General features: G+C 34.7%; 1 protein-coding gene across 1 annotated transcript in view; it reads left to right on the forward strand.

Annotated features, from left to right (window-relative positions):
• Positions 1 to 12500, forward strand: part of LOC136854626 (uncharacterized) — a 40546-nt gene that overhangs the window by 28027 nt on the left and 19 nt on the right. The window contains exon 3 of the mRNA XM_067131158.1: positions 10770 to 12500. This exon is cut by the window's right edge and continues 19 nt beyond it. Within this exon, the coding sequence (XP_066987259.1) occupies positions 10770 to 12135 (1366 nt within the window). The 3' untranslated portion in view covers positions 12136 to 12500. The remainder of the gene's footprint in view (positions 1 to 10769) is intronic.

The following is a 12500-nucleotide window of genomic DNA, read 5'->3' on the forward strand; positions in this document are numbered from 1 at the left end:
AGTAACGTAATTTAGAACGAATATCTTTCTTGATAAAAGCGTAGCTTATGAACACGTGTGTGTGTCCACCAGGACTTGTTTCATTTCAGTTGTCATCAGTTGAGATAAGAGAGAGCGCTTTGTTTTGGGTTAGTGATGACAGGTTTTGAAAACAAATACTGATTAGTCCCATTCGGGTTCAAGACGAGTGATTTCATGTTGTTACATGCGTTGTTTGAGTCACGTACACCGCTTTGAGAGAAAGAATACGTGTCTTGATCAATTACGTCATGTTTTGTAAGATTGCATTCAAAATGTTTTGCTGGGATGACATCATTTTCCTTCTAGAAGCTTCTCCATTGTATCTCGACCCAAAAACGCTTTAATGACGTCACTTCCCTGCTTCTAGAACTTTTGTATCTCGTTTAAAAATGCTTTAATGACATCATGTAATTGTTTCACGTGTTACTGGAATTCTAAAATTTGTTTCATTCTGATTTCTGAGACCAGTTGAATTGGTACCCTCTCTCTCTCTCTCGTTCTTAGAAAGAGATTATTTTAAAGTAGTGTTTTGTGGTCACATATTAGCCTTAACTTTTGAGATCTGAATTATGTAAAGTTATTTAGTTCGTAACGGCGCCTGGTAAAAAGTGTGTTTTGTGTAACGCAGCTGCAGCAAGTGATTTACAGAGGTTTTCACAATTTTGTGTAAGGTAACATGAATTTTACTTATTAACCCTTCTGCACTGTTAGGGGTCTTTTTGACCCGAAAACAATTTTACATTACCATATCTCTCTTGTTTTTAGAGATTGAAGATTCATACTCCTTGAATTCTCCTGACTTTAAGAGGTTATTGTGTTGCCTAAGCCTGGTAAAATTTTTCCCAGTAGTTACTGAGCAGCAAAAAAAGTAACATCTAATCTGTTCGGGTCAAAATGACCCGTACCTACTTTTTGCTGTATTTTTTCACAGTTATTCGCTATCTGTATCAAAGATGGTATGATTATTGAAATTACCCTTTCAAATGCAGTATATATATTTTCTTTAATTATTGTATTCATAGAAAATTGATCTTCTTTGTTTACAAGGTATAGATAAAAAAGTGAGAGAACTTCCATAAATTTTTTCCTAGTAAAATTCATCAACCATGGATAAGTAAGTCTTTACATCATTGTAAGATTGTTGTCTTTGATTTATAATGGTTCAGAGGAAATAGTGGTCAGAAAAATGCTAAGTATAATATTATACTATGAAAATTATTACCAGCAATAGTCTAGGTCACATGTTTTGGACACTAACACAAGCAGTTTTCTTTGTTTGTGTTCCAGAAAGTGTACAGCTTTTCCTGTAAACAAGTTTTATGGTCATGAATCCGGTGAAGAAAGTGATTGTATATCTTCAGAAAGTGATGATGGTGAAAATGACCATCTTTCAGTTCATGATGATCTCAGTGACTCTGACTATGAAGATGAAGCTGAAGAACAGCAGTCTTCCGGTCCAAATTCTTCAACCAGAAAGGGAAATACCGGTATGGATAATGGCAATGAACCTTATGATCAAACATCTACCAGCTCAAATTCCACATCCATTGATACTGACTGTAATGATGAAGAACAGCCACCTTCCTCTGTGAATTTCACATCCAAAAAGGGAAATATTGTTTGGTCTTCAGAAAAAGCAAACAGGTCATCAGGAAAGAAGTGTGCAAGAAATATCATTGATCAAACTCCTGATATCACTCGTTATGCAGCTTCAAGAATATCAGATATACTGTCTGCATTTGAATTATTCATAACTCCAAAATTATTCAATATTATTTTGAAAATGACAAACAAAGAAGCTAATCGTGTCTTGGGTTCAGGGGATATAATTAGCCTAGAAAACCTGAGAGCATTTTATGGATTACGTCTTTTAGCAGGAGTTTATAAATCTCGTGGAGAGTCTCTTAGGAGTCTTTGGGATGACACATATGGACGTCCTATATTTCGAGCTACAATGTCTCTTGAAACCTTTATGAAATATTCTAGGTTTATTAGATTTGATGATAAAGAAACCAGAGCTCAAAGGAGATCCACAGACAAACTTGCTCCTATTAGATGTTTGGAACATTTGGGTTGAGAGACTCCCTCTGATGTATAACATATCATCAACTGTTACCATAGATGAGCAACTGGTTCCTTTTAGAGGAAAGTGTCCATTTAGGCAGTGTATTCCATCAAAACCTGATAGATATGGGATAAAGATTTGGGCAGCATGTGATGCAGAGAATAGTTATCTTTGGAATGCTGAAGTTTACACTGGGCGTAAAGATGAATCTGCAGAACGTGAGCAAGGTAAACGTATTGTTCTGCAACTTACAGAAGGGCTTAAAGGTAGAAATGTAACTTGTGACAACTTTTTCTGTAGCTTAGATTTAGCTAAGGAACTGAAAAAGCGCAAGCAAACAATTGTTGGAACTATCAGAAAAAATCGAAAAGAACTCCCAGTAGAATTCTGTAACCCTAAAGGAAGGACCAGATATACTACCCTTGAAGGTTACTATGAAGAAAATATAATTATTTCATATTGTCCCAGAAAAGGAAAAACTGTAGTATTGTTGAGTAACATGCATGATAGTGTCACTTGTAGTGATAAAGAAGAAAAGAAACCTGACATAATTGAATTTTACAATTCAACTAAAGGAGGAGTTGATAATTTAGACAAACTTGTTGCAACTTATAGGTCAAAGCGTCAGACAAAGAGATGGCCTATGGCCTTGTTTGATAACATAATGGATGTGTCTGCCTACAATGCTTTTGTCCTTTGGAATCTAATGCAACCTAACTGGAGAGCAAAAGATACCTTCAAGAGAAGAATTTTCCTTCATGAACTTGGATTGGCCTTAGTCCAACCTGTATTGTCTTCAAGGGTATCGTTGCCTAGGATGCCAAATGCCCGACGAGTTGCTGAAGCTGCAAGACCATCTATAGAATATAATAATTCTCAATCTCAAGAAAGAGCTGCAAAGAGACAGCGTTGTCATATGTGTAAAAATGACAACAAAGTAACCACAATATGTTCTGTCTGCCGAAAAACTACATGTAAGCGGCATGCTGTTGTAATGTTCAAGTGCAAGAAATGCAACTAATTCCTAATCTTTAATAAGGTAGGGTGGTTGGGAGGGTCAGGTGTGGGGTCTAAATGACAGTCACTTCCACGTAGTAGACCCTGGGCATACAAGGTAATCAATTATGTACTTTGTATGGCGGAGAACTGTCAGAATTTATGAGACGGGTCATTTTGACCCAGAACAGATTAGATGTTACAAAACGGGTGAATTACTAAAATTGTAAGCTCTCTATAAACACTGGCCATTCTAAATCTTAGAAAAGTTATGCAAAAAGAGGGTACTGTTATACGTGCAAAAATTTTTAGCAATGTAACAGCAATCTTCCCAAAAATTAGATGTAAATCCATGGTGTCACAATATTCAACTGCAATAATTTCAACTGAAACCTATTTTTCAATAAAGTAATTGGCTGGTAGAGGTAGATTTGGAGCCTAAATGATAATAACATTCTTGCAGTGTACCCTGGACATGCAAAATAATTTTAAAAAGTACTTTGTATGGCAAGTAACTGTCAGAATTTATAAGACGGGTCATTTTGACCCGGAACAGATTAGATGTTACCAAAATTTTAACAGACCACAATGGTTTCCAATATATTACAATAATATTTTGGTATAAAAAAGCCCATTTTGATTAAATTTGGATACTTGAAAAAAATATATAATTCTTAGCATGTGTACCACATAGGGTACACATCGCTCATTCAGAGAGTCCCCTGTGAACCATATATGGAGCACATCGCAGTCAACGTGTTAATATTTGAAATGGTATTATTAATATCTGTATTAATATAATTTCAAAGTCATCTTATACATTTTACCCTTAAAAATATATAAGTACGTACTTCTAACTCTTCCAGCCAGTAACAGAGAGAGAGAGAGAGAGAGAGAGAGATATCTTTCTATCAGCCACTCTTCCTTTCTATCTATCTATCTATCCATCCATCCATCTCACATTCTGAGTATCCTTTGGGGTGAGAGAGAGACGGTGTTTGTTCTTACATATTATGACAGAGAGACAGAACAATTTTGGAAAGAGAGAGAGAGAGAAGTTATTCTTACATTAGATATCAAAAGATGGAAATTCATGATTTATGGAGGAAAAAGGTGACTTATGAAGGAAAGAGAGAGAGAGAGATTTTTTAGTATCCATATGACCATCTGTGGGCAACATTACCTCCCCATCGTGTTCTGTGTCAACATGTCAGGTTAATTATTGACAGGTACTTGCACCCCCTCACTCTGAAGAATCCACAAAAAGACTGGGAATATGTACGTATTTGTTTAAGATTTTTAATAATTTACTATACAAATGCAAAATGATGTAATTATAGCATGGAAAATATGAATAAAATTAATAACAACGTAACACCACGTTTATTTATAAAGCTATAACATACAAAAAAAGTTAAGTATAGTTTAGTTTTACCAGAACACTGAGCTGATTAACAGCTCTCTTAGGGCTGGCCCGAAGGATTAGACTTATTTTACGTGGTTAAGAACCAATTGGTTACTTACCAACGGGACCTACAGCTTATTGTGGAATCCGAACCACATTATAGCGAAAATGAAAGTCTATCACCAGAAATACATTCCTCTAACTCTTCATCAGCTGGCCGACAGTCTGAAGCTCAATTGAACTCCGGTCCATTGAGTGACAGTCTGAAGCTCAAGCGATTATATATAACAAAGGGCTTTGAGGAGGGGATAAATTCTTAAGTATATATATATATATATATATATATATATATATATATATTAAATAATGTACCGTAAAAATAACGAAATTAAAATAAATCTATCGAATCCCTTTGTGCGAAGTTCATGATCATCATATCCCGTGAGTAGGTGTGGTAAACAAGTGATCAATTACTTCCCCAATCTCCTCTGTGCATACACAGCTTTTATCGCTAGTAGGTACACTAAACAAGTACGATACTCAGTGTTTTCAACAAAGGATTTTCATTGACAGAATCCTCGCTTTCAGTTAATTTGCTGTGTACAAAGGTAATGTCCAGAGTTTCAAAAATATATGTTTGGAGCTGACATTTCATATACAGTGAAACTTTTAATATAATATAAGCCTGCATCTCTGCAAAGCTTGTAAAGGTCAAGTGGCAACCATAATTATGTGGACTAAGTATTCTATCTTCTCAGAGTGCCAAGCCATTATCATTCACCTGAGCTCATTGTTTTATCCTGTTCGATACTTTATAGTGACCATATACAGCAGATAGCCTATAGATGAAGAAAACATGAGTGGCCGCAAACCGCGTGATTATATATCGGAAATTTTGTTCCCTGAAGACTGCTATTCTTCAGAAGAAACTGACGTTGAAATTTGTGAAACTCAGGACGACAATGAATTAGTGGATTTATATGATTCACATGATTACATATTAAAGGTTTTTTTTTTTCCTGAAGATTACTCATCTTCAGACGAAGCTGATGATGAACAGGAAAACAATGAAAATGGTCAAGACGGTAATGTTATATGTGACACGGAGTCTCAAAATGTTAATGATGACGAGGAACAGTGCATAATTATATCGTCAGATAGTGATGAACACATCGATTCAGATATTACAAATATCAGTGACACAGACTCGGATGAAACATATTGTTCACAATTAGTTTTCTTTGATTTCGTATAGAAGCCAAAAGTAAACAAGCATCGCTTTAAAAATGTAACTAAGCGCTTGCGGAAATTTTGTGAGGATATACAACAGCAACACTGCAGTGCACCAGTGTTGCCAAAATGCCAAGTTTTTAGGAATTATGCAGAGAAAGAATTCACGGGTTGTGAATGCATTTTTCCTGCCGACAAGCCCTCAAGAACACTGCTTTCCTGCCGAGAAAAAATCGGCATGCCTCAGGGACTGAAAATAATGGATTTTAAAGACCAAAATAATAATTATAATAAATAAATCATAAAGTTTTACATAAAATACTGGAACATATGAACATTGTGCGTTTTTACTTGCATATGAAATTCGAACACTTGAACATTAAATATTAAAATATGTCTTTGAAGCTTCTGCTACAATTTAGCTTGCAGTAAATCTATGAATGTTTAGCAAGTACCTGTATTTAGGTTGTATCTTTTACAAAATTATTGTATTTGTAACTTTCAAGAGTATTTAATTAATGTATGACTAAAATATTTTTCAATGAAATGTGCAGAACTAATAATTTTTATGTTTGGTCTATAACTCTGATGATGTTGGTACATAGCCCTTGTGGTCTTTAAAATTTGTACCTCAGCATTAAAGGATCATGCAGCTTCTCATCTCGCACATCTGTTGCAACGAGCATAGGGTTATAGCACAGGGTCTTTAATAACCTGTTGTTGTTTACATAATTGACTGATTGGGTCTTCTACTGAAACACAAAATTTGTTATGTTACCAACAGTTCACTTTCTATGCTTTATAGCATATTTCATAATCACAGATATCCTCTTACAGTGAACTGGCTGGTTCCCTTCAGCTAGCTTCTAATACTAGAAATGCTTTAAGGGCATATACTCCAAATAACCTGGATTTTTCGATTGAGAGATGTTACACATCTTAGTATTCCAGAAGTTAAATTCCAGCCACAGTTAGATGATGGAATGAACATCTTCTTGTAGTGTTGAGTCTCAGGAATTAAAAATTGCTGTAAAATCTTTCCTACTGCTTTTTTTTTACAGCAATTTTTAATTTCCGAGACTCAAGGGGTGGGTAGAGCTCTCGGCTAGCACGCTGTTGGCCCAGCGTTCGACTCTCCAACCGGCCAATGAAGAATTAGAGGAATTTATTTCTGGTGATAGAAATTCATTTCTCGTCATAATGTGGATCGGATTCCACAATAGGCTGTAGGTCCCGTTGCTAGGTAACCAGTTGGTTCTTAGCCATGTAAAATAAATCTAATCCTTCGGGCCAGCCCTCTCTAGGAGAGCTGTTAATCAGCTCAGTGGTCTGGTTAAACTAAGATATACTTAACTTTTTTTTCTCTTTCCTACTGTGATGACTAATGCGTTTGTATTTGTTCAAGTATCTTAATATAATATTTTATAAGTATTTTGTCTTTTTTCCCCTAATTTATATTAATCTTTTTCTCTCTGGGCTGCCTTCCCTGCTGCTGCCTTTGGGTCTATAGCATTTTGCTCTAACAGTTGGGGTATGCCCTTTGCAGTCTGGCTGATAATAATAATGATAACTTCCATTATTATACAAAACTTGATAAGTAGGCTACTATTTTGATTTTACTAACTCTATAACTGCTTACAGCTGCTTTTATCATGCGTACGGCTATTTGTCATTTCAACACTGAATAGGTTACTTTAGCTCTCTAAGTATTGTTAACTGTTCTTGAGGTAAATAAGGGATTGTTAACTGTTATGAAACTTAAAATGAAAAGTAATGATCTTTACACTACAAATCTGATAATATCCACGTGGATAACCTTAAAGATTTTTTTTATGAATATCCGGTTTCAGAGCCTGTATAAAAATGGCTGCTAAACAAACATTCAGAGATGACAGACGATCAGTTCCGGGGATGGGTGGTCGAAGTTGAGGGAAATCCTCATAAGGGGTTTTGTGAAGTATGCAAAAAAACATTGCGAGCCGAAATAACATCAATAAAACGACACAAATCAACTAAGAAAGTCAGCTCAGTTGTTTGTTTAAACTGCTTTAATATATATCTTCAGTAGCTATATTGTACAGTGGAATGTAAATGGTCTACAGACCAGATTACACCTAGGAGAAGTACAACGGTTATTAAAAGAATATTAACCGATGATATTATGTTTACAACATGTCAGCAAAACTGTCAACAATAAGTAAATACACCTTAGCATCAACGTCACGAGAGGAAGAAGGAAATTTAGGTACAGCCATATATGTATATAACAAAGTAGTTCATAGCAAAGCACCTGTAAACATTACTGACTTGCAAATATCAGGTATTGAAATCCAAATAAAAAACTATAATTACATAATTTATAATTTATACAACCAACCTAATAAAAATTACGATATTGATAAACTTAAAGAATTAACAGTGCCAAAGACCTACATTAATAGTAGGTGATTTTAATGCTCACAACCCGATATGGGACTGTAATTGTACAAACTCAAATAGAGCAGGAAGTAAAATAGAAGAAGTCATAGATTCAAATGACATGTGCTGCATAAATGATAATGAAATCAGCACATATTCTTCAAAAACACATGGAGTACTTTCCTCAGTAGACTTAACCCTATGTACAACAAGCATCGTAGATAGATTGGATTGGAATACAGTTGATGACTTGCATACCAGTGATCATTTCCCAATATTAATTTCGTTATTACAAAATAATCCCGCCAAGAATGTCCCTCAGTATAACACTTACAAAGCAGACTGGGAGTGATATGAATTCCTCACTAGGAATATCCCACCATTTGAGTATACTGTATACAAGATCATAATGAAACAAATAGGTTTCTTATTGATTTCATTAAAAATGCTGCTGATAAAGCAATACCAAAATCAAAATCTCATCCAACAAAACACAAAGTCCCATGGCGGTCTGAAAAATAACAGAATTAATAAAAATAAAACACCAGATTGGAAGATGATTAGATAATTTAAATAGAAAGTTCAGTAAAATTAATAAAACATTACCAATATTATAAGAAATTTTACAAAAACTAACTATATTATTATTAGAAATTGATATATTAAAGCTGTATAACAAAATATCTGCAAAATCTAAAAAAGAAGTAATTCAAGGAGGAATCATTTCAAGGAGGGAATATGTATCAGATCTCTCTAATAATACTGCCATACTAAAAATATGGGAAAAATTCAGGAAAATAAATGATACTCATGTTAAACCACCTAGACATGCTGTAATAAAAGATGGGAAAAGAATACTTGATCTGAAAGAAATAAGTAATGTAATAGGAGAAAATTGAGCAAAAGTAAGTGGTGACAAACATTTAGATGAGCACTTCCGCACAAAGAAAAATAGTATAGAATTAATAACATTGAATTTTGAAACAATTGTATTATAATAGAAAATTTAATATGGAAGAGTTGGAATTTGCTCTGTTGAACAGCAATAAATCTGCCCCTGGAGGTGACAATATTTGTTTTGAAATGATCTGCCACTTAGCAGCTTTGGCAAAGTCATATATATTGCAGTTTTAGAACCACTTACAGCTTAGAAATTTATTTCCTGATGAATGCCGTAAAGTTATAATTCCTATCCCCAAACCTGGAAAGGATCCCAGTAATGTAAACAATTACTGACCAGTATCTTTAACAAGTTGTTTATGGAAATTACTAGAGAAAATGGTAAACGTTCGACTAACATGGCACATTCGAGAAAATAAAACTTTGACTTGCACTCAGTTTGGGTCACAATGTAACAGATCTACACTGGATTCTCTATGTAACTTGGAAGACCACATACGAAGAGGACTTGAACGAAAACAAATTACTATATATAGCCGTCTTTTTTGACACTGGAAAGGCATATGATACTGCATGGAGATATGCAATATTAAAAATGTAACATAAAAACAGCAGAATGTTTACCTCAAGTAAAGATCAGATATAGTGGTGCAACTAAATTAATGAAAAAGAATAGTGGGTATAGGGTAGACATGAATATTAGCGGAAAAGACAAAGTGTTTTAATTTTGGACGATCCTCAGAGCAGAGCATTCAACAGGAAAACTTGCACTTCTAAAGTAGAGATGACCTTGACCTGTCACCTCATGTGTATTGTCATATCAAAGTTTCTTGGTAACCGGCATTATGACTTGTGCTTGTATGACTGATCAGCGACGTACATTATTATATATATAGTGGCTATGTACTGTTGATGCTTATTTTTCAAAACCTGATGTACACTGGCTAGTAATGCAACACCCTTTGTTTTTTGAACAGTTATGAAGATTTGTCAGCAAAAAATAACATTAATTCTGAAGCAGTTCATAAAAAAAAGACATTGTCTAAGAAATACAGAAAACCTTGAATTATGATGAATGACAGGTTTTAAAGAATTAAAATTAGGAAACTCTCTCTCTCTCTCTCTCCTCTCTCTCTCTCAGTAGGTTTATGCTAAGGAAAATTCTTTTTATATGATTGTTTTCTTCATGCTGATTTGCATTGTTACTTATTGAGAATGTAGACATCATAGGCTACCCCACCTTCGTTGTAGACACAAGTGTTTAGATTCCACTACTGTAGTTTATTTTTCTATGATGATAAAACATATTTCTAATCTTTTTGTTTTTTATGTTTTCACTGTATCAGGTTAAAAGATATTGCAATCATTATTAACTTGCACCTTTCAGTAACTGGTTGTATACCTTACCCCCTACCCCCACCCAATATCAAAGTTATGCAGCCAAGAAAGTGTAGTAAGGTAGTGTAATTGATTGCTTTTTGCCATGTGATGCATAGGTAACCAATGCCACAATCGGTTGGAAATATTAAACATTATGTACTGTATAGCATTTACTGATACAGTGTTTAGTAAATAACACATTTTAACATTGTCATTGTCTTTATGTATGAACTTATAACTTCCTTGAAGAGGTAAATAGGAAATAGATTATTAAACTATATAGGTTATGTATATGAAAATGACCTTGTGATGGACTGTTAGGGGTTGTCACTGACTGTTTTGTTTTATTGGCAGGACTTTGTTGGGCAACTCCAAAGATTCTCCTAAGGAAAGGAACATGAGCAGGCAAGTTAAAGGTGGCAGTGTTAGCAAGAAACATCCATGCAAATATACAAGCCAGAGCCAGAACATTATCATGAATGTTTACGAGTATTTTTGTGAAAAATCGCCACACATCACAGTCACAGAACAAGAAAAAATGACAGTAGCAGCTACTAAAGTGTCTCTGCGCACAGTACAGAGGATTAAGGCTGTAATGTACAGGTCTGGTGGTAAAATAAGCTCACCTGAACCACCAATAAGACACTCGTCTGTGATGGACAATCTTGATGAGTTTGACAGAGAATGTGTGAGAAGGGAGATCTTATCTTTTTATGAGAGGAATGAGTTCCCTACTGTTAACAAATTACTGAAGAGGGTCAAGAATCCTCCCCTGAGTTATGCTGGCTCCCGTAGTTCTCTTTACAAACTGGTAAAGAACATAGGATTCAACTTTAGGAAAGTACAGAGTGGCAGAGCAATCCTAATGGAAAGAGAGGATATTGTTGCAGCTAGAAACAAATATCTCAGAGAACTTAAAACGAACAGAGAAAGTCCTCAACCCCTGCAGGAAGTATATCTTGATGAGACATGGGTAACAGATGATGAATCAGCTGGATCTAAATTCAAAACAGGGAAAGGAGGCAGATTTATTTTAGTTCATGCAGGAGGTCATCAGGGTTTCATTCCTGGAGCTTTCATGGTGTTGAGATCCAAAGATGAAGCGAAAGGTAACAATCATGATGCATGGGATTATGGGCAGTTCAAAACATGGTTTGAACTTCAGCTACTCCCTAACCTTCAGGAGAGATCACTTATCATCATGGATAATGTTCCCCATCATTCAAAGATTTTAAACAAAATGCCAACAAATAGCAGCACAAAATGCCAAATTATTCAGTGGTTGGAAGCTAACAATATATCACATGATTCATCATTCACAAAAGGAGAGCTGTTGTACAAGTGCAGACAGCATAAAGAAAAACAGTACTATGAAATAGATCAAATAGCAGCAAATCATGGACACATAGTAAACAGATTACCACCATATAGTTGTATGTTAAATCCAATTGAACTGATATGGGCTCAAGTGGAGCATGAGATAAAAAATGGAAACTCAGATGCTGAACAGTCATTAGAAAATTTTGAGCAAACCGCACGGGAAGCTATCCAACAAGTAACTCCAGAACTCTGGCAAAAGTGTATTCAACATTCAATGAAAATTGAGGAAAATTATAGAAACAAAGACAGAGCCCAGAATCTGTTGTTTGAAAAATTTGTGATCGATGTACATTCAGATGAAAGTAGTGAAGAGAGCAGTGATGAATTAATGGAAACATGAAGACAGGTACATACACACACAAACTCACAAGCACACACACATACTGTATATATTTATGTAAATATATAATATATATATGTATATATATACACACACACTGTATATACATACACAGTCTTCTCTTCATTAACAAAGAATGCTACACCAAAAGACCATTGTAACCTTGTGATTTTTTGGTACAATATTGTTTAGACTCAATTGTGCAGTTAAGAGAAAAAAAAAATCATAAATCATCCACTGGATTTTATTGGTTTAAAAGTAATTTGTTTCAGGTCTCTCAAAAGTAAAAACTAGGTAATCATGATACAATACTTAAACAGATCAAATCACACTTATATACAATAATCAATAAAATTCCTTATAAA

Source organism: Macrobrachium rosenbergii, chromosome 29 (genome assembly GCF_040412425.1).
Source record: "Macrobrachium rosenbergii isolate ZJJX-2024 chromosome 29, ASM4041242v1, whole genome shotgun sequence".
NCBI lineage: Eukaryota > Metazoa > Arthropoda > Malacostraca > Decapoda > Palaemonidae > Macrobrachium > Macrobrachium rosenbergii.